At 52.2% G+C, this 20779-nt stretch overlaps 2 protein-coding genes across 2 annotated transcripts; both read left to right on the forward strand.

The window, feature by feature from the left end:
- The first annotated feature begins 2314 nt into the window (after positions 1-2314).
- On the forward strand, positions 2315-8253 carry GABARAP (GABA type A receptor-associated protein). Its single transcript, XM_035136505.3, has 4 exons — positions 2315-2465; positions 6007-6085; positions 6675-6793; positions 7653-8253. The coding sequence occupies exons 1-4, from the start codon at positions 2376-2378 to the stop codon at positions 7719-7721; spliced, it is 357 nt and encodes a 118-aa protein (XP_034992396.1). The 5' UTR covers positions 2315-2375; the 3' UTR covers positions 7722-8253.
- Positions 8254-11440: 3187 nt separating this feature from the next.
- Positions 11441-20779, forward strand: PHF23 (PHD finger protein 23). Its single transcript, XM_035136398.3, has 5 exons — positions 11441-11657; positions 13181-13212; positions 13853-13954; positions 16663-17362; positions 19259-20779. The coding sequence occupies exons 1-5, from the start codon at positions 11636-11638 to the stop codon at positions 19504-19506; spliced, it is 1104 nt and encodes a 367-aa protein (XP_034992289.1). The 5' UTR covers positions 11441-11635; the 3' UTR covers positions 19507-20779.

Raw genomic sequence — 20779 nt, forward strand, 5'->3', positions numbered from 1 at the left:
TTATGAGGAAGGTGGGCTTGTGGGGGGGCAGAGAATAGATTCCTCTCTTTACAGGTGATAGTAATGCCCTTTAGCCTCAGTCTCACAGGCCAGGGTGGTACATTCCAGGGCTCTGCAATGTTTGAGGAAGGGAGAGAGATACTTTCCTACCCGTCTAATTACACTAGCAGAGCGAAGGATAGCACCTTCCTAGAAAATGAAGTTGTTGGCAGAAAAGGCTTAAGAGCAACATACTTGCTTTGAAACTAGGTTTGAGTTTTTAATTTAAGGCCCAGCCCAGACATGGGAACTCTAAATAGCACTGTCAAAATGCTTGTCCCCCTGTGCTAGAAATGAGGCTTTGAGCTAAATCATCTGTGCTGGGATGTTTCCCTAGAGTGCCTTTATCTCTTCCTTCAATTCCTCACCTTTCAGCAACTTTTTATCCCTGGGGCTTGGAGTAGATGCAATGAAATGGGACAGATAGTTACCAAGCACCTTTGTGCCCAGGAGTGAATGGCTACACTGCTGGAGGCCTGCTGCAGATGGGGTCTGTAAAGCCACCATCTCCCATGTTGCTGTTAATTGTGATATCCCCTGGTGCCTGGGTAACCAGTCCACCTAGGGTTGCCAGACTCAATAGAGGACAGGACTTCTGTGCCTTTAATTGCCCTGCTCTCTTTTGAGTCTGGAAACCTTTAAGAGAAACCAGCAGAGCCTTTGTTTAATTTCCAAGCAAAGGGTCTGCAGAGAGCAGGGCAATTAAAGGCACAGAAGTCCTGTCCACTATTGAGTCTGGCAACCCTAAGTCCACCTGTGCCCACCCTCCTAGGTAGGCAAGCTTGCTCTTTTTCTCCTGCGCGCTGCAAAAGCAGGCTCCAGCTTGCAGAGAAATGGTTCCTCTCCTTTGATTAGTTTCTCTTCCTCCTCTTTTCAGCTTGTTTTTCTTCGCACCTCCCTCTGCTAGGAAGTGGCACAGATAGTGAAAGGGAGGCAAAAGGTAGAACCCACCTTCTTAGGAAGAAAGCCAGCCAGCCGCTGAGTGGGGTTTTTTTGGGGGGGGGGGCTTTCTCAGGAGGTGGGGAGGTTTGATTTAATTGCTTGCATTTCCACCGCGGGGCGCTTTCTCCACCAGCCAGTATCCAAAAAGGGGGTGGGGGTGGAGAAGCTTTCCCCCCAAATATAGGCAAAGCATCCTCCTCCCCCCACCAACCTGTTTTTGTGCCTGAGCTAAGCTGCCCCCTGCTGGATCCCGGTTGATCCTCGTGTCCCGAGAAGGGTTATTTATTGGCACTGCAGGGCTCCCATTTGGGGGGAGGAAGGGAAGGCCAGGCGTCCTGCCAGAGCAACAGGAAGGCTGTCCTCCCCCTCCCCTCCCCCCATTGGTCGCCATTCACGTGACTGGCTCCCCCTCCTTCCGCAACTGTTTTCCGGGGCGGGTACACGTGACAATTCCTCTCCGCTGACGTCAGTCACATGACGAGTCGCTTCGCCGCCATCGCCTCCCGATCCTTCCGCACCTCATTTTTAAAAATAAAAACAACACCCTCCGGTTTTACATCGCCGGCTAGGGGTGCCTGAGCCCTCGGCCGCCCCGCTTTCCACCCCCCTCGACGCGACCCCTTCCCCGGAGAGAGAGGAGGAATGGCGCCCCCCCGGACTACTTTGTTTTGGTGTCAAAATGGCACGCCAGCGGCGCAGCGCTTGCGCCGTTCGCGTTCGTGAATCCCATTTGACGTAACACTTTTGACACCACACCGGGGGCCCTGAGAGATGTTCGCGGGCAGGGCCGGCCCCTGGACCTCACAACCGGGCGGCTGCGGGGCTGGGAAAGGCCGGCGGGGCTTGAAGCGCCAGCCGCCTTCCGCTATTCCGCCAGCGCGAGCTGCCCCCTCTCTACCGCAAACTGCGCCACCTGCGTGGAAATGGCGCCCTCGCAGCCACGCGACTAGCGCAGGGAGGGCTGTCCCGCCGCCTCCTCCGCGGGCCTAGCGCCCTCGCTAGCTGCCGGAGGGGGGGGGAAAGCGGAGGCCGCAAAGCCTCCCTCAGTGGCGGCGGCGGAGTCTCTCCCACGTTCTAACGGACGCTCGTGAGAGGAGAGGAGCCACCAACGGCTCTCCGTATTCTCGCTCGCCGCTTGCGCCGGCGACGCGGCGCGGCACCGCCTCCGAGGGCAGCGCCTACGCTGTCGGTGTTGTGGTTGGCGGCCGCGAGGCTTGCTCCGCCCCCTGGGCTGAGCCGCGTATCCCTGCGCGCGAGAGAGAGAGGGGAGGTGGCGGAGGCGGAGGCGTCTCCTCGCGCGCCTGCGTGAGTGCGCGTGAGTGTCTGTGTGTGGCGCGGCCCCGTCAGCTGGTCCATCTCCGTCGCCTCCTCGCCCGGCCGCCTCTGCCGCCGCCATGAAGTTCGTGTACAAGGAGGAGCACCCGTTCGAGAAGCGCCGCTCGGAGGGGGAGAAGATCCGAAAGAAGTACCCGGACCGAGTCCCGGTGAGTCCGAGAGGAGCGCGGAGGAAAAGAAGGGGGAGCAGGGGACCCCCCTCAATCCCGACACAACGCACCTTCCCGTATCCCTCCGCCCCAGAGAGAGAGAGAGATACCCCTTTGCCCCCTTCCTCGCTTTAATGCCCCTCCCCCCTCGCGCGCCCCACTTTCCCACCCACCTCTGATCCTAAAGGGGATTTCCGACCCCCTTTGCTTCCCTCCGCTCCCTTTGTGGGCGCCGCCCTCCCACGTCTTACAAAGCGCTCCGGGCGGCTTACAAAACAAAGGGCGGCGGTCACTGCAATAGGCGATCCTATTTGGACCCCCCAAAGTACTGTTTCCTCCTCCAGCTGCTGGTGTTTTTATTTTATTTTTGTGCTTCCCCCCATACATTAAACTTCCCCGGGCGGCTTACAAAACAATAGGAATAATACGTAGTATATGCGCTGTTCATTAAACCCTCCCTGCTTCCAGGGCAAAGAGAAGTCCCAGGGAGGGGAAACCCCCGCGCCTTGTTTTGTTCCGGCAGTCGCCCCTCCCCACTTCGCAAAATAAGGGCAGCTTTAAAATATGTAAGATCGGGGCTCCTTTGGGAGGAAGGGCGGGATTTAGCGAGAAGTCCTGCAGGCTGGAGAGCGGCGCAAATGGAGCAAAATGCAAGACTTCCGCGCCTCCTTCAAAGTTGGCTTGTGAACAGACAAACAACAAGCGGAAGTGATCTCCTTGGTGCTAAGGGAGGATAGTATTGGTGGGGAAGGGGGTGGCTTCTCTGGAGTAAACAGGGATTGGGTTACCCTTGAAAATACGGAAAGGAACTTGGGGCACATTTAAGGACTTTCTTTTTAAACAGACTTGGGCTGTGCAGTTCTGGTACACCCAGCAGGCCCCAAGGAGGACGCCCCCCCCCTCGAGTCTGTGGGATTTAGGCTGGAGTAAATGTGTCCTAGACAGTGCGTATACTGCAGCCGCTTTTGCCAGGCGTATGAAGCGTTGCCATACGTATATGTTTTATGCGTACGGAGAACAGCCATGGCGAGAACGCTGTGGCAAGAGAACAAGAGCTTTCCTATCATTTTGATTTATGGCCTGCTCTGTTCCGGAGACTGGGGACAGGTTGTATACTTCCTTTCTGCAGCTCTCTCATTTATAATCGCCATCGATACGCTCTACAGAGTACGAACTGGAGGCAGAAGTGGGTCTTGAAGGAAGTGAGAGAGATGGCATCATAAAAGAATTTTGGGAGGCGGTGCTTTGCTTTGTGGTGTCATCCCTCCCCCTTCTTCTGGGTGGTTATGGTGGAAAAACAACCTTGCCACACAGTCAGATTGGCCTGGTCTGAGGCCCTTATTGCTTCGCCTGATGGTTTTGCAGAAATGAAAGCAAAGCTCAACCCCCCCCCCCCCCACGCACGATGCCTGAGAATCTCTTCCTCTCAATTTTGCAACCCTATAACGGCACAGGAACCCTTCCAGGGGAACAAAATGGAACGTCCTGATTACCAAATGTGGGCCAGGATGCCGTAGTGGTTAGAGCAGGGGTCAACAACCTTTTTCAGCCATGGGCTGGTCCACCGTCCCTCAGACTACCGGTATGTGGTGGACAGGACTGTTTTTTTTTGGGGGGGGGAAATGAACTAATTTCTATGCCCCACAAATAACCCCGAGATGCATTTTAAATAAAAGGACACATTCTACTCACGCTGATTCCCGGACCATCCGCGGGCCGGACTGAGAAGGCGATTGGGCTGCATCCGGCCCCCGGGCCTTAGGTTGGTGACCCCTGAGTTAGAGCGTTGGACTAGGACATGGGAGACAAGGGTTCAAATCCCCACTCAGCCATTAAGCTCACTGGGTGACCCTGAGCCAGGCACTCTCCCTACCTCACAGGGTCGTTGAACCTCAAGGTCCATAGCGAAAAAGGTTGGATGTGAATGTAATGAATAAATAATGCAAGGAAGGGGGAAGCTAGAGCCTTATTCCAGGCCCATCTTTTTCTAATGGGGGACCCTTAATGTAGATCAGAGTGATGCTTCTCCTGCTTGCCGACTGCTCTCCCCAAGCCATTGCTGTCTGGAACATATCTATCTTGACTCTGTTGTTATCCCCATGTTGCTGATGTTGTTTATCCCACACAGCCTTTGCCAACCTGGTGCCCCTCCAGTTGTTTTGGAGTGCAACTCCCACCAGAGGCTGATGGGAGCTGTAGTCCAAAACAAACCTGGAGGGCTCCCGGCTAACGGAAGGTTTCCACGTGGCTTCTGGTATCTGATTACTTGAACTCCTCCCTGACTAACAACGAAAAGAAAAACAAAACTAGCCTTTCAAGCAAAGGTGCAGTTGGAGCAATCTTGGGGCCTCATATGCAGGTTGTGGAGGTTCTGGACTCTTTCCCAGGCTTCCTCAGCTGTATTGCACGAAGGTTTTGACAGACGGAAAGCTTTTTTATTCCCCCACCCCGAAAAAGGTGGGTGATCTGTCAGATTTGGAATGAAGCATTCCACCTTCTCCTGGCCAAGGATCTCATCCCTTTATGAGCTGCCTGGTTGACAAGAATTCATTCAGCAGGTGATAATGCTTCCCTTTCCTCAGCCTGGGGATGCATGATGGGGAGAGGTACACCTGTTTAATTTCTGCCTGTTGTCATTTGTTAAAAGCACAGGAGCTCAGCTACTTAAAGGAAAAGTTGGCAATCTTTTGCAGAAGGGAAAAGGCTGCCTTAGCAGGTTGCTTGGGAGGAGGTGCGCTGGGAATGACGTCCTAAAAAGTCCTAAAAATCTCTGGTGACATTTAATCATCTCAGGGAGCCGCTTGCAATCCCCTGTGTGCAAATGTTTAGCTTTTCTTTCTTTCTCTTCCGGGAATAGTTGTGAATGAGGCTGTCCCCGCCTCCTCTCGGTTTGTTTGCTATTCTTGCAACCTTTACACTTAGCCAAGCAGAGGAAATTCCTGGACAGGATTCAGGACATATAAAAGGAGGTTTGCAGCTCCTCTGTACAGGATGGCCCCCAACTTGCATGGCTTTAAAAGAGGGTTAGACAAATTCATGGAGCAAGAGAGGGCTGTTGACAGTTACTAGTTATGATGGCTATGCTTCTGAATGCCAGTTGCTGGAAACCACAGGAGGGGAGAGGGCTCTTGTGTTCGAATCCTGCTTACAGGTTCCCTGCAGGATTGCCACCGTGAGAACAGGATCCTGGACTGAATGGGTCATTGGTCTGATCCAGCAGGCTCTTCCGTACTAAATCTGACCTCTGCTTTGGCCCGGGGTTCTGAGGCTCTATCCTGCTGAAACATTTCCTCATCTTCTCAAGGCCTCCCATGAGTCACGCTGTCTCAGCCCTGCTGTGACCGGCTTTCCAACTTCCCACTGTCACCAGCAAAAGCTTCTCTTGGCAGGCCGGCCGGCCGGCCGGCCTCACCTCTTCCTCGAACAACTCGTCCGGTTGCTCAACCGTTCCTGTAATTAGGAAATGTTTTGGTGCTGCTGCGTGAACTCTTCCTCTCTGCCCTTCGCTGACCCAGCCTCTCCTTCTCTCCCAACTTTGCAGGTCATTGTGGAAAAGGCGCCCAAGGCCCGGATAGGAGACCTGGACAAGAAGAAATACCTTGTCCCGTCAGACCTCACAGGTACGTGCCCAGTTGAATGGCACGGGGCACAGGGCCCCAGTCCGAGGATTGGGGCAGTTGGCTGTACGAGGGGGTAGGGCAGGGGTCAGCAAACGTTTTCAGCAGGGGGCTGGTCCACTGTACCTTAGACCTTTGGGGGGGCTGAATTATATTTTGGAGGAAAAAAATGAATGAATTCCTATGCCCCACAAATAACCCAGAGATGCATTTTAAATAAAAGGACACATTCTACTCATGTGAAAACACACTGATTCCCGGACCGTCCGCGGGCTGGATTTAGAAGGCGTTTGGGCTGGATCAGCCCCCCCCCCGGGCTTTGGTTTGCCTACCCATGGGGTAGGGGGTCACCTCCTTGTTCATCCTTTGGTAAGGGGAGGGGGCAAGATGTCCGCACATCGGAGGGTCAAGTGGAGGGCTGGATGAAGCTGTCTGGGCGATCCCCGCTGATTTCGGAGACCTAGGTTTGTGGCACCTGATGAAATTGGGTGCAGCTCGTTGGCATGTCAAGATCTCGTCTTAATCTCTGTAGTTTTCTACTCCTTCAGCTAACAGATCCATTTTCTCCCCCCCCCCCTTTTCTCTTCTTCAGTTGGGCAGTTCTACTTCCTGATCCGGAAAAGAATCCACCTCCGAGCAGAGGACGCCCTCTTCTTCTTCGTCAACAACGTCATCCCCCCAACCAGCGCCACCATGGGGCAGCTCTACCAGGTGGGGTGTGCCTTATGTCTCCTGCACAGGGTTTTTTTTTTTAAGAAAATGTGCATCACCTGAGAAATGGCACTCTGCAACAGTCTTTGAAATGTTCAGTTAATGGGTAGCAAACAGGTTGGGGGAAAACAAAACAAACTAGGGGAATTAAAAGAAAGGGGTTGAACCAGCTGCAGCATTCAGAAGGGAAAACGGGAGGAGGGGGGATGTATTGCCACACCACCCCTGCCCCCCCCCCGCTTGAAACCAAAGCGTGGAGTAAATTCGTATTACCATGTGCAGGAGTGGAGAGGTAGACGTGAATTAGGGTTGAATTAGCTGTTGGTGACTGTTAGTCCACCGAGCCTAGAATCTGTTCCTATGTGGACCAAAGAAGAGGGCGGGTCATTAAAACTGCAAGTGGTGGTATTGAATGCCAGTCTTGTTGTTGTGAGTAGACCCATTAAAGGTTATGGGCATATTAATTTAAGCCCATTCATTTTCGTGGAGCTGCTAGCATTGAATACCACGCTGCCTCTGAGCTGTCAAAGGCCAGGGCAAAGAGGGGGGGGTTTCAGCAAGTGATGCAAGCTACACAGTGAAGGTGCCAGGCACATCTCTCTGGGGAGGGAGTTCCCCTCCTCTGGAGCTGCCACAGAGCAGGCTCCCTTCTGGGCCACCACCCCTTGAACTTCTCAGGGCAGTGGAACTACCAAATGCCTGGGAAGTAGAGGACTCTGACTGGTCTACTCTGAGCTGGCAGAAAGGCTTAAGATTGAACCTTGGCACCTTTGTCCCTGGTCTCTGCCTGCTTGTACCCCTTCCTGAATTACACCTTGGCTCCAGTGTTTTCCTCTTCTCTTCCCGCCCCCCTTTCCAGGAACATCACGAGGAGGACTTCTTCCTGTACATTGCCTACAGCGACGAGAGCGTCTATGGCAGCATGTAAGGCGTGCCTCCACCTGCTGCCACCAGGGGGCATGTGCTCCTGAAGGGACCTGCACTTTTTGTTGTTGTTTGTTGTTGATTTTATGTTAAAGAGCCTTTTTGTCCCAGGAAAGGGGAGGGTCTTTCTTTTTCTTTCTTTCTTTCCTCCCTCTCTCTCACCCTTTAAACCTCCTTCCATTATGCCTAATCACACTTCTTCCTCCTGTTCCCCTTCCCTCGCTCTGGGCTTTCTTTGAGGTGGTTGTGGCTAAAATAAAATACCTCTTTTTTTCTTTTGGTGGTTCCCCCCCTTCTCTCCCTCCCATATACCATTTTTCCCCTCCTCTCTCTCTTCCCCACCCCCATTTTTTTTAAGGGGTAGGAGGTCTCAAATACTCAACGGGGGGAAAAAAAAGTTCCTCCCCCATTTCAATCTTGCATCTTCACTACCGCGCCCTGAGTTTGCTCCTATCAGGGCTGTGCTCTGCCTGGCAGTTTCTGTAACCAGAGGGGATGGGGAATGCTAATTAAAAATATATATATAAAGAGAAAAATTGAGCCTCTAGAGATTTTCTGCGTGATTGTACTGATTGAGGAAGAGTTATCGGCGTCCCGGTGTTAATTGGGAATTTTGCAATTTAAAATTGCAAATACCTGGGGAGTGAACTTGTAGTAGTGGGGTTAAGAAGAAGAAGAAGAAGAGTTTGGGTTTGATATCCCGCTTTATCACTACCCGAAGGAGTCTCAAAGCGGCTAACAATCTCCTTTCCCCTCCTCCCCCACAACAAACACCCTGTGAGGTGGGTGGGGCTGAGAGACTTCAGAGAAGTGTGACTAGCACTAGCCCAAGGTCACCCAGCAGCTGCATGTGGAGGAGCGGAGACGCAAACCCGGTTCCCCAGATTACGAGTCTACAGCTCTTAACCACTACACCACACTGGCTCTCTGTGTTTGCAGGGGTTTGGGATCTGGTTGCAAAGTGGCTTGCCAAATAAATGGGTGATGGGGCGGCTACTTTTAATCATAGAAATGTAGAGTTGGAAGGGATCGCGTAGATCATCTAGTCCAGGGGTGGCCAACTTCCAAGAGACTGCGATCTACTCACAGAGTTAAAAACTGGCAGTGATCTACCCCCCTTTTTGGGGGGTTCAGGTCAAAGTTGTTGTGCTTCTTTAGGGAAGAGGAAAGCAACATTGAACTTTTTTTAGGAAGGAAAGCCCTATTTTTGGTAGTTCAGGTCATATAAGGGGTGCAGGTCAAAGATGCTGAGCTTTTTTAGGGGAGCCAAAGTTTTAGCTTCTTTGGGGGGAGCCACTGATCTACCGGTGATCTACCACAGACGTCCAGTGATCTACCGGTAGATCACGATCTACCTGTTGGACATGCCTGATTTAGTCCAACCCCCTGCAATGCAGGAATCTTTTGCCCAATGTGGGACTCGAACCCATGACCCTGAGATCAAGAGTCTCATGTTGTACTGACTGAGCTATCCCAGGGGTAGGTATTCTAGACTAGAATCCCAGGACCAGATCCTGCGTGTGTACATGGGCAGTTGCCACCTACATGGAGGAAGAGGTGACTAGACCACAACTCTTGGGTGAGAAGTGACGGGCAAGACCCTCTTAGCAGAATAATGGCTGCTAGTTCTCCAGGCAGCGTTTTGGAAGGTGGGTTGTTAAGCAGGGTGTTGGCCTCAAAAACTTAGAGGGGTGGAAGAATGCTCAGGCTCCAAATGAGGGCTATTCAGGGTTACTGATCAGCAGCAGAAAGATAACCTCATTAGCCTGGAAAGGCCTGCATTTTTGTGGATTCAAGCAGCACTTCACTTTCCCTCTGGGGAGATTTGATGCTCATTGTTCAAATTGCAAAGCACATAATGGAGCTTTTCCCATCTCCCGAGATCCAAGATACATGACTTTTTCTGGACCTGCTTGCAGCAGTGTAAACGCTCGAGTAAACGTCACACTATTTTATTAGATTAGACACGCCTGAGAATTTGCAGCAGCACCTGAAGATATATAGTAGCCTGCCATTTCAGGATCAAGAAAGAAGGAATTGAATCTCAACTCGGCTTTTCCTGTGACCGGTTTGATCACTTGGCAAGAAGTTCCTATGTGAGTTCTTAGACCTTGGACCATACACTTTCCACCCCTCTCTGGGCCCTTATTACAGAGGTGGGCTTTTCCCATTTCAGCTCAGCCATTCTTCACACAGACCTATTATATTACTTGTTACTGTACATTCATATCTTACCTTCCCTCCAAGGAGCTGAAGGTGGCAACACGTAGGTCTCACAACACGCCCAGTGAGGTAGGCTAAGGTGGGAGAGTGACTGGCCAGAGGTTGCTCAGTAGTGAGTGAGCTTCATGGCTGTGTTTGGATTTGAACCCTGGTCTCCTATGTCCTAGTTGAACACACGCCACACTGACTCTCAAGCTGCTTGGCTTTACTTAATACTAACCTGAATTCCAGGATAGTTGAAAGGAAGGAGAGAAATAAACTAGTAACAGTTCAGGTGTGTAGGTTTTAAGGCCCAGCAACCGGAAATCTTGCCTTTGTCATTCAGATCTGACTGTATCTTATCTGCATAAGAGAAGTCTGCTGGATCGAGCCAGTGGCCCAACTAGTCCAGCATCCTGTAATCACAGTGGCCAATCCCTGGTGTAATGGTTGTCGGATCAGGCCCTGGGGAAAGACTGGTGATCTGGGTGGGTAGGTGGGCCAGTTGCTGCCTCTCTCAGCCTAGCCTACCTCACAGGGTGGTGGTTGTGAAGATTGAGCTGCGTGTGCTTGAACCATGTGTTATACGTTGATCTTGGAGGATTGGGGGGGGGGAGGTGAGATTTCAATGTAACAAATAAAACGAATACATGGTTCTCAAACACTGCAAACCCAGAGGTAAGTGTTCCAGTTTACAAACTTTTCGGAAGCTGAACGTGCTCCGTTTTGAGTGTTATGCTTCCGATTTGAGTGCCACACTTCTGTTTCAGCTACTAATTGATTGTGTGACTGCAGTACACTGTTTATTGCTTTCATTTTATGGATCAATGGTCTTGTTAGGTAGTAAAATTCATGTTAAATGGCTGTTTCGGGGCTGGTTATTACAAGTCTGGAACGGATTAATCCATTTTGCATTCCTTTCTATGGGAAAGTGCGCCTTGGTTTTGGAACACTTTGCTTTTGGAACGGACTTCCGGAACGGATTAGGCTTGCAGTGGAACCAGGGTCCTTTCCCACCCTAAAAGGGGATGGGCATTGCAGACTGTCAATCAAGAACCCTCATCCAATGGGGGAAGAGACAGCCTGTCCATAAATAACCCCTGGGCAGGGGGGGGGGGTTTCTTCTAACCACCGCATGTTTCTCCATCGCCCCCCACTCCATTTCCCTCTTTTTCAATGGGAAACTGCCTCTCCCTCTCCAAACCCTCCCACCATTTTTTCCTAGACCACATATCCCAGCATGCTCCTCTCCTCTCCCTCCATTTTGGAGCCTGTTAAGAGGAAGAGGCGGGCGCGGAACCAGCACCTCTCCCTCCCTCCCTCCTTTGCCACGCGCAGGCGCGCTCGGGCGCTGCGCATGCCGGGACTCGGGGCGCTCCGCCTCGCGCCGGGCGGGAGGGGGGGAGGGACTCTGTCTCCCGAGATGCTCTGCGGCGGCGAGGGCGGGGCCTGGAGGAGGAGAGGCGGCCGAGGGGCGGGGTCTCGCTCTGGGGCTCCTCCGGGAGGGAGGGGGCCGAGGAGGGAGGAGGGAGCGGCGGAGTCGGGCGGCACCGGGCGAGGAGGGAGGAGGAGGAGGGTCTCTCGGCGGCGGCGGCGGGTCTCTCGGAGGGTCTTCGTGGCCTGGGGGGCGCTGGCGGGTTCCCGAGCCCCGCGGCCGTCGCGGGCACCGGCGGGGCGGAGAGGCGGCCGGCTGGCTGGCTGGGCAGGGGGCCGGCTATGGCGGAGCCCAGCCCTGAAGGTAAAGGGGGCCTCCCAGACCCACACTTGGGGGGCGGCAGGGGGGGACGCGGAGGGTGTTGGGTTTTTGCGTTTTTTAACAAGGTTCTGTGTGACCGCCCCTCCCAAGGGGAAAAAATTATTTTTTTTGTTTTGGGGGGAAAGAGGAAAGACGCTGCGGAGACCCACAGTTGTGGGGCTGGGAGCGTGTTCGTGTAGGGAGAAGAAGGGCCGGCGTCGGGGGGTGGCGTCGTCAGCCGGGGACGCAAATTTCGGAGAGACCCACCGTGTGGGGGGCTGGAGTTGCGAGGGCAGGAAGGGGGAAGGAGGAGTGGGTTTGTTTGGGGGGGGGAGGAAAAGTGGACGCCCCTCCGGGGAGATTTGGGGGAGAGGAGAGGGTGAGGGGCTGGCGTTGGGTGGGGGGGCTAAGGGGGCGGGAAGGAAGATCGCTTGTTGGGGGGAGTGGACGCCCCTCCTAAGAGGGAAAAGAAAAGAGGCCGCGAGATTTGGGGGGGTGTTCTGGAGTTGTGGGGGGCGAGGGTGTGCGCTTGGGGGGGAGAGCAAAGAAGAGGCAAAGTCTGTCGGTGGAAAGGGGGTCACCGGTTGGGGGGGCAGGTGGTGTCAGAGCGTGGTCGGTGGGGAGGGGAGAGGAAGAGAGTTGGATATGGAGGAGGGGGCAGCACCCCTTATTTTTCCTTGGGGTGGGGGTGGGGGTAAGATGGAGGCAGCGTCGTGGAGAGGGGGCTGTTGTGGTGTTTGGGAGCGGCTGGGAAGAACCAGGTGAAAGGGGAGCGGGGAGGGAGTTGGAAGTGTGGGGGGGGGAGAAAGAGGAGGGAGTCGGACCGGGGAGAAAACCGGAGTGGGGTGGGGGGGAAGCGAGGAATAAAGTTGGGAGGGGGAGGGGAGGCACGTGGAGGAGGGGCGGCGGGGGGGGAGTAATGAGGAAATGAGGCTTCCTAACGGGGGTGTCTGTTGGAGGGCATTACGGAATTGGGGCCCCCTGGGGTCTCAGAGCAGGAGGGGGAGACAGGCGTCCTGGGTGTGTGTGTGGGGGGTGCGCTCCAGCTTCCCCCTTTCCGCTTCCCTGTAGAAATGGCGGGGTGTCTTATCTGTCTGTCTCTGATCTTGGATGTTGTTGGGGGGGGGGGCTAGACACTTCCGTGTTTTGAGTGTGTGTGTTTTTTTTTGGGGGGGTAATAAACCTAAATATATTTTGGAGTGGAAATTTGGGGACGGGTTCAAAGCAGGCGCCAGATTGCGGGGTTGGGTGGGTGGGGGCTGCTGCGCTGTGGGCTGGCCTTTTCCTCTGAAGACTGCAGGGAAGCCCCCCTCCCCACAAAGAGGGGTCCGGGAGGTTTCTGGTTCTGTCAGGACTCGCTGGCACTCCCCCCCCCCCCAAAGCCATCTCCCTTGACTTGCCTCCCCCTGTGCATTCATTGCGGGAGAAAGTAGGATTTTCCTCGCTTCGTGCTGGTCTGTGTGTTGTTGAAGTCTCCCTTCGTGGACCCCCTCGACTTGACCCCCTTCCCGGTTCTTGTTTTCCAGATCCGCCGCCAAACCTCAAACCGGAGACACAGGTAAAAAAACAAAACCCAAAAGCGTCTATTTGATGATTGTTTCCCCCCCCCCAAAAAAACCCTATCTCAAACTTGGGATTTTTTTATTACAAAGTGGAATGGGGTTTGCCCTTTTGCGGCCCATTTGTTTTCATGGGCTGGATCCGTTCCTACTCTACCTCCCCCTGCCATTTTATCCCTGCTCCCTTGGAGGAGGCCAAAAGTCTTTCCGAAAGCGAAGTGTGGTTGCAACACCCTTTTTGCATGTGCTCCCCCCCCCCCACCTCTGGTTTAGCAAAAGAGAGAGAGAGAGAGGGAGATATTCTGTGGGTGACGGAAAGGCTCTTTCCCCCCCTTTCTCCCCTCCCCCCATATTTAACCCTTCACACTCCTGGGAGAGACCTGACTTGCATTTCTAGCTGTGTGAGCCTGTTTTTTGGGGGGGGGCAGGGAACAGGATGTTACTGCTCAGTTCTCCCTCTCCTGCCTCTAGGAAGAGCTCCCCTTTTCTTATTATCACCAGTTGTGGGGTATGTGTGATCCTACGGGGCTGCTGCGTTTGTGAAGGAGCCTAGAGATTTGTGGGTGGCTGGGGGAAGGGGGTGCTACCTCTGTGTGCATTAACACCTCCCCTCCCCACTTCCTGCTTCTCTTTCCCCAGTCTCACCAGCCTCCAGAGAAGCGAAGGCGAACTATTGAGGATTTCAACAAGTTCTGCAGTTTCGTCCTAGCCTACGCGGGCTACATCCCTTCCTCGAAGGAGGTTAGTTTGAGTCCGTTCCCCCCCCCCCCCGGCGAAAATCCTGCCCCCGCCCTCCTCCCCTTTTATCCTAGTGGCTTATTAAGTGAACAAATATGTGTCCGCTCAGTTTCAAAGCATGCAGTTTAATATTTTTCTGGTGTGTGTGTGTGTGTGTGTCGGGGTACAGAGGTTGTCCTAAGCCTTTCCAGAAGCAAGCTCTGTGATCTGTTAAATCCAAACCTAGCTCGGTCAAGTTCTAAAAGGTGCATTTGGGATTGTTCCAAACCTTCCTTCCCGCTCGCTCCTAAGCCCTTGGCCTCCTGCTTTCTCGGCATTGTCTCCGCGCAGTCTTGTTGCCAGAGCCCCTTGGAAGCTGCGGCAAATGCCCGCGGGAACTACGAGGCCCAGAATGCCCTGCGGCATGGCCATTTTGCTGGGAGGCCTGGGTGTGTTGCATGCTGGGAAGTGTAGGCAGCTGTTCTGGAAGCAAGGGGGCGGACATGTCCTGGCTTGTTATGCGGCACAGCTCTGGAGGCTCCCCGAAGTGCATGCTGGGAATTGTAGTTGCTCTTTCCTGCTACGGACCTGCCCTTCCTGGGACTTAGCTTGAACCTGCTCACAAGGGCTTAGGGCTAAAGAAGGCTCCCAAGCCTCATGAACCCAGCCAATCCCCACACACCGGGGATTTATTGAACTTCCATATCAGATGGGCCCCCATACCTCTTGTTTTAGGAATTAGGCATTGCCTTGTGGGTGGTGCTTATTGCTTGAATTTCAGTAGTTGCAAACACAAGACGTTTGTTGCTTTAGCTGTCAGGGTACTCGGTGGTCCATTTTAAAAAATCCCTTTATACCAGGTAGTCTCTCTCTAGGCAGGGTTTGTTCTAATACTCAGCTGGACACCTTTTTGCACAAGGGGAACAAATTTTTCGTGCTGCTGGGTTCTAACTGGGAGATCTGCTGTTGCTTAAAATGAAGTTGATAAAAGTACACATAATAAAGATGGATATCATTTCTTTTCAACCTTCACGAGCTATTCAAGTAGCAGCTTACTAATGCTTACTTACTCACTTGCCCCCCCCTTTTTTTTGCAAGACACCTTTATTTTTCTTGTTCCCCCTCTTGATTTCTCTCATTGCCACCTTCTTTTCTGTCGCTTTCCCTCCATTTCTTTCAGCTAGAAAATTATCTAGGGCAAGAGACTCCCAAACTTTTCTTTTCCCCACAGACCACTGAGGAGCTTACTAATTTTTCTCCCGGCTGTAGCGCTCGTTATAATAGATTTTGTGTGATTTTTCTACTGTATTTTTATTGCTTCTTTCTATTTCTCACATACTGTATCTTAATGCGCGCTTTAGAATTCAAACTGCAATATAAAACGTGCTATAAATAAAAGAAGCCATTAAGAAGACAGTTAAAAATCAATATGAATATTTAAATGCAATGGATATGGCACCTCCTGGCTTCAGCCTACAACTCCACAAAACACTGCGGACCGTCGCTCTGGAGCGAGGGAAAGGAAGCTGCCTTTATCCCGAGTCATACCATTGGTCCATCTCAGGGGCGGGTCTACTATAAAACTGACGAATCTTCAGCTTCAGAGCCCCTAATCCCAGAGGAGCACCAGAAGCGACTTTTGTCCACGCTGCTTAAATGTTTCGCGTCTACTAGACCCAGTTTGAGTCGCGTGACTCAAATGGATTATTATTTTTGTTGCATCTATTTCCACAATCCCAACGTTTAGCAGCCAGTAGCCCAGATGGTGTGAAGGTGCGCTGATCTGTTGTGGAACAGCCCCACTGAAGAAGCTAACAGTGTTTAGCCCAGACCCTGTTGCTGGTTGCAAAGGGGCCCCCGTGGCAGTTCAAGATTCGGGGCCCCCAGAGTGTAGGTCCACCACTGGTCAGTCCAGTTCAGTATTGTCTACACTGGCGGCCAGCCGGGGAGACAGGCAGACTCTCATAGAGATTGAACCGGGGACCTTCTGCATGCAGAGCAAGTGGTCTAACCTGGGCTGTGGCCCCTCCTTGGATTTGGTGGTTTGTATGCGGTGTTGGCTGCAGAGGGGTGTGGGGGGCAGGGAAGCTTAGAGTACCCCCTGCTTCCTAGGAAACCTCAAGTTCTTTGGGTCGGGTTGTTTAAGATGCTCCCACACAGGTTAGCACAGAAGTTCATTTTTTTATATTGTATGAAAAGCATCGTTCAGAATAATGGCTTGTATTACCCTCCGAAGAAGATAATAATGCAATGAAATTCAAAACCATAGCCATTAATTGCATGTTTATTCAAAATCCAATTAAAGCTATTTAGTTTAATTAATTCAGCAAAACAGATGAACTCGATCCATTGAACCATAGAATTGTAGAGTTGGGGGGTCATCTAGTCCTGCCCCCTTAAATGCAGGAATCTTGCCCAATGCAGGGCTCGAACCCACAGTCCTGAGATTGAGTCTCATGTTCTACTGACTGAGCTATCCACAGGGACCATAAAGGAGCTATCAGTTGATAGTCATTATGCATTATCGAAGTCCTTCCTGCATTGCAGGGGGTAGGACTAGATGATTCTATTTCCACCACCTGCTACAATCCTTGCATCTCAGATCTCCCCCCAGGAACCCTCCTGCCCCCTTGAGTCCCACTGCTCTGGGAAGAAAGAGCAGAGTCCTGGGCACCCAGGAAATGTAGCCTGAGAAATTAATCCCTTGCCTCTGCCCTCCCCAAACCCCGCAGGAAAATGACTGGACGCCTTCCGGCTCAAACTCCCCCATCCGCCCAGAGAGCGTGGTGGACAGCGACGGCTGGGAGTCGACGCACTCGGACCTGCACACGATCGAGACCTTTGTCAAGAAGGCCAAGTCTTCAAAGAAGAAGGCGGCCTTTCGCCGCCTCAAGTCCGACAGCTCTCTGCTGGAGAAGATGAAGCTCAAGGACTCCCTCTTTGACTTGGACCCCGTCAGCAAGCAGCAGCAGCCGCTGGCGGGGCCAAAGGGAGCCCTGGACAAGAAGAAGGACAAGCGGAATCGGAAGTCCGCCCTGGACGCGGGCGGAGGAGCCAAACGGAACCGGGGTGGCGGCGACCCGGTGGGGGAGAAGCGCTCTCGCATCAAAAAGAGCAAGAAGCGGAAGTTGAAAAAGGCCGAGCGCAGTGAGAAGAAGCACAAGGCTTCCCTGAGCGAGACGGACTCTGAGGAGGAAGAAGGGGCGGCCATGGCGCCTCGGCGGTCTGGAGGGGAGGAGGGTTCGGCCACGGCAGCCACGGCGCTGGTCTCTGTGCAGGCCCCGCCGGAGCTGTTGGCCGCCAGCTTCCCCATTAAGCTTGAGGACACGGAAGGGAAAGGGGGGATCAGTACGGAGACCAGCCAGGATGGGGAAGGCAGCTCCAGCGAAGGCGAGATGAGGGTCATGGACGAGGACATCATGGTGGAATCAGGTGAGGAGGCAGAGGTGGCTGGCTGGAGGTGTCCCTGAAGGGGCACGGACAACACAACTTAATGCACAGCATTACATGGGTGTAAAAGCGATAGGCACATTCTTAGTTGCGTTTATATACCGACTTTTCCTCCCAAGTTGCTCAAGGTACATGGTTTCCCACACACACACACACCTCCTGTTAATCCCCCAAACCCTGTGAGGTAGGTGAAGCTGAGAAATGCAGGGACTGCACCCAGTGAGCTTCATGGCCAAGTGGGGATTTGAACCCTGATCTCCCAGGTCCTTTCCCAACACGCCAACCTCTGCACCACGTATGTCTCCAGATAGTGCTTCCCCCTCTGTTCTTGGAAGTTTCCTCTGGTGACCTAGTCAGCCGATATTCACATTTCCACCAGACTGTCCTCCTGGATCAATAGCCAGTGGCAGGCCTTGTCCTCTGTCATCAAACATCTCCAGCTTACATTGTTATTGTTGTTGTTTTAATTTAAAGTCTTTGCTTTACATAAAAAGCCTCTTAAATTTTCAAAGGCATGGGGTGGTTTGTTTTGTTTTTGTTTAACTGCATCATATCAGGCTCTTCTCCCCATCTCTGTACACATTTTCCCCCCACCCAAAAAGTGGGGCCCAGAGTATAATAGTGCTTGTTTTAATTTAGCAAAAGCTTGTTAAGAAGACAAGCAAGGGCTGGAGCTGGATTCTGCTTCGCTTTTCACATTCGTCGGAACACCCACCGCCCCAAAGAACCTTCCTGATTCCTTGGGGTGTGTTAAACTCACAAAGCAGTGAGATCTCTGGAAGATTAAGCACATAACCTGTGTTTTGACTGTACCCCCAGTGGGTGCTGTAGTTGAACTACATCAGGCAGGGCCTTGGTGGATCAGTTCAAGGTCCACCTCTTCCACCTTTTCTTGCCAGCATGCTAGCAAGCAAGAGACGTTGTTTTGGCTTTCTCCAGACTCACCCAGGCAACAACTCTGGCCTTGGTTTTGTTAAGCATCCCCGAGGTTTCGCCTTGCTGGGGTGCTCATTATTTTGCACCCGTCTTTTAATCTATTTTAAGCTGCTGTGGGGTGCCTTGGAGTCTAATTCTAATATTTCTGTTGGAAGCCGCCCAGAGTGGCTGGGGAAACCCAGCCAGATGGGCGGGGTATAAATAATAAATTATTATTATTATTATTATTATTATTATTATTATTATTATTATTATTTCTGAGGAAGAGGTGTTCAGCTCCCATCAGCCCCAACCAGCACATCCTGCAGGCCGTTGAGAGCTGTAGGTCAAAACATCAGGGGGGCACCAGCTTGGGAAGGCTGCAATGTGCAGTTGACCAGCGAGGCAGCAGGTCTCTGTACAGGCCCTTTCCTAACTGAGTGGGGTGAGTGGACTGATTTGGGCCAACGGGAGCAGGGTGTTCCCCAGACTCAGGTTCAGATCTTGCACATAGGTAATAAACGCGGTTGCTGACTGTCCTGATCTGGGATTTCCTCATCCCTCATATTACAGCAAACATCTCTGACGCATTCAGCTCTGTGAGGGTGGAGCAGATACTTGATATGTACCTACCCTGACTTAGGCAGTTAATTTGTCTTCCATATGTTTATTTTTTGTCGTGGTTTTATTCCACTTCTAGGCAGGGTGTAAATACCAGGGACAAGCAGTGCACCACGACCACCCGTTCAGCCTTTGATTCTCAGTTTTTACCACACACTGCCTGCTTATCCACAAGCATATTATTGTTGTTGTTGTTGTCTTAAGGACTAGAAACTGAAAAGCAAAACTTGAGGTTCTCATGGTGATATATTTCAAGCCAGATAACCAAAACATGTGCTGTGCAATTGTGGATGTGTGAAACGGGCCTTCTGAAATTTGTCCTTTCTCCCTCTGCTCCTTCAGGGGACGACTCTTGGGACCTCATCACTTGTTACTGCCAGAAGCCATTTGCGGGCCGCCCCATGATCGAGTGCAACCAGTGCGGCACCTGGATCCACCTCTCTTGCGCCAAGATCAAGAAGACCAACGTCCCCGACATCTTCTACTGTCAGAAGTGCAAGGAAGGTCCTCGCAAGCTGCCGCTGCTGCCGCCCCCGGCGGTTCCCAGCGCAACCGTCGCCGTTGCGTCCAGGGGAGGTGGGGAGCCCTAGCTTAGGAGGGGAGGACAGGCAGCTCTGCGCTGGGCTTCCATCCCAGAGGGGCAGAAAAGACTGGACAGGGTCGGGAGCCTGCTCTGGACTGGTATCCAAAAGGAGCCTCAGTTCCTTGGAGGCAGAAGACGAAGGGTGCTTGCGGTATTTGCGGTGGTGGGAGTCCCAGCACCCAGGAGGCAGAGAGGCTGCCCCACCAGGCAGATTCTGGCTGGCAATTGCAGGCCTCTCGCTTCAGACCCACTCCCCCTTTGGGGGGTTGATCCTGACCCACCTCCATACTCTCTGCAGAGGAGAATGGCATTCGGAGGCTGACACTGGTGGGCCGGAATAATGAAACTAAAAAAATCAGGAAGGTTCCTGTTTTCACTTGCTGAGATGCACATAGTGTTGGGGGACAGGCAGAGAGAGGGCACTAGAAGTGGGGTAGAAGCATCTCTTCGTTTTTGTTTTAGCTCTTTTCCCCCACCACCTATCCTCCCCTGCCCCAGTAAAGTTCACATGTAAATAGACTGAATGCAAAAGGTTTTTTTTTTCCTGGCTTTGTTTATTTTCTCCCTCCCATCACACCCCCAGTTGGAAGACTCTTCTTTATTTTCTTTTTTAAAAAATGTTCTCTGGCATTTGTTTAATGCTTCCAGAGTCAGAGTTTGATACCAACTGAGGGATACAGCCCAAGAAAGGAGGCTGGATAAAAATAGTACCTTTTTTAAAAAAGTAAACCTTTACGGGTTTTTTTTTCCTTTGGAGGGGGCAGGAGATTTTGTCCCCGTTGAAATTGAATAATATATATATATTTTAAATTCTGAGAGAGAGAGAATAGAAGGGTTTTGTTTACTCCCCCTCCCAAGTATTAACATCTCCCAGGGACTGTGAGGGGTGAACTTTGTCAGGGGGAGCCCTTGCGATTTTGCTGGCTTCAAAATAAAAAGGGACAACTTATTTGTGTTTCCTGACTGCTCCCATTGAGCATAAGGATGAGGGAGAGGTTCCAGAGAGCGAGACAAGAGTTTGGGTTTAATGAAGAATGGCAAGCTCACTTATTTTTTAAGAAAACGTCAGAAACTCCCCATGCCAGGATTCCCAGTTCTGTTCTGCTGCAAAACCCATATTTTACCTGCTCCCCATTTCAAGTTAGCTGTTCTGATCAGGGGGGGTTTCTTGGTTGGGTTCCCCCCCCAGCTCCCACCCCTTTTCGTTATAATATTTGAAACTGTGTACATGGCAGAGTTTTTGAATGTAAATAAAAGATGTGGACCCTTTTGCGTTTGTA

Source organism: Zootoca vivipara, chromosome 12, assembly GCF_965207765.1.
Source record: "Zootoca vivipara chromosome 12, rZooViv2.hap1.1, whole genome shotgun sequence".
Taxonomy (NCBI): Eukaryota; Metazoa; Chordata; class Lepidosauria; order Squamata; family Lacertidae; genus Zootoca; species Zootoca vivipara.

Excerpts from the sequence above, each read along its gene's own strand:
- GABARAP (XM_035136505.3), top strand. The coding sequence starts at position 2,376 with ATGAAGTTCGTGTACAAGGAGGAGCACCCGTTCGAGAAGCGCCGCTCG. Across the intron at positions 2,466-6,006 it reads AGTACCCGGACCGAGTCCCG|GTCATTGTGGAAAAGGCGCC; the intron begins GTGAGTCCGAGA and ends CCAACTTTGCAG. Across the intron at positions 6,794-7,652 it reads CCATGGGGCAGCTCTACCAG|GAACATCACGAGGAGGACTT; the intron begins GTGGGGTGTGCC and ends CCCCCTTTCCAG.
- PHF23 (XM_035136398.3), top strand. The coding sequence starts at position 11,636 with ATGGCGGAGCCCAGCCCTGAAG. Across the intron at positions 11,658-13,180 it reads GGCGGAGCCCAGCCCTGAAG|ATCCGCCGCCAAACCTCAAA; the intron begins GTAAAGGGGGCC and ends CTTGTTTTCCAG. Across the intron at positions 17,363-19,258 it reads GGACATCATGGTGGAATCAG|GGGACGACTCTTGGGACCTC; the intron begins GTGAGGAGGCAG and ends CTGCTCCTTCAG.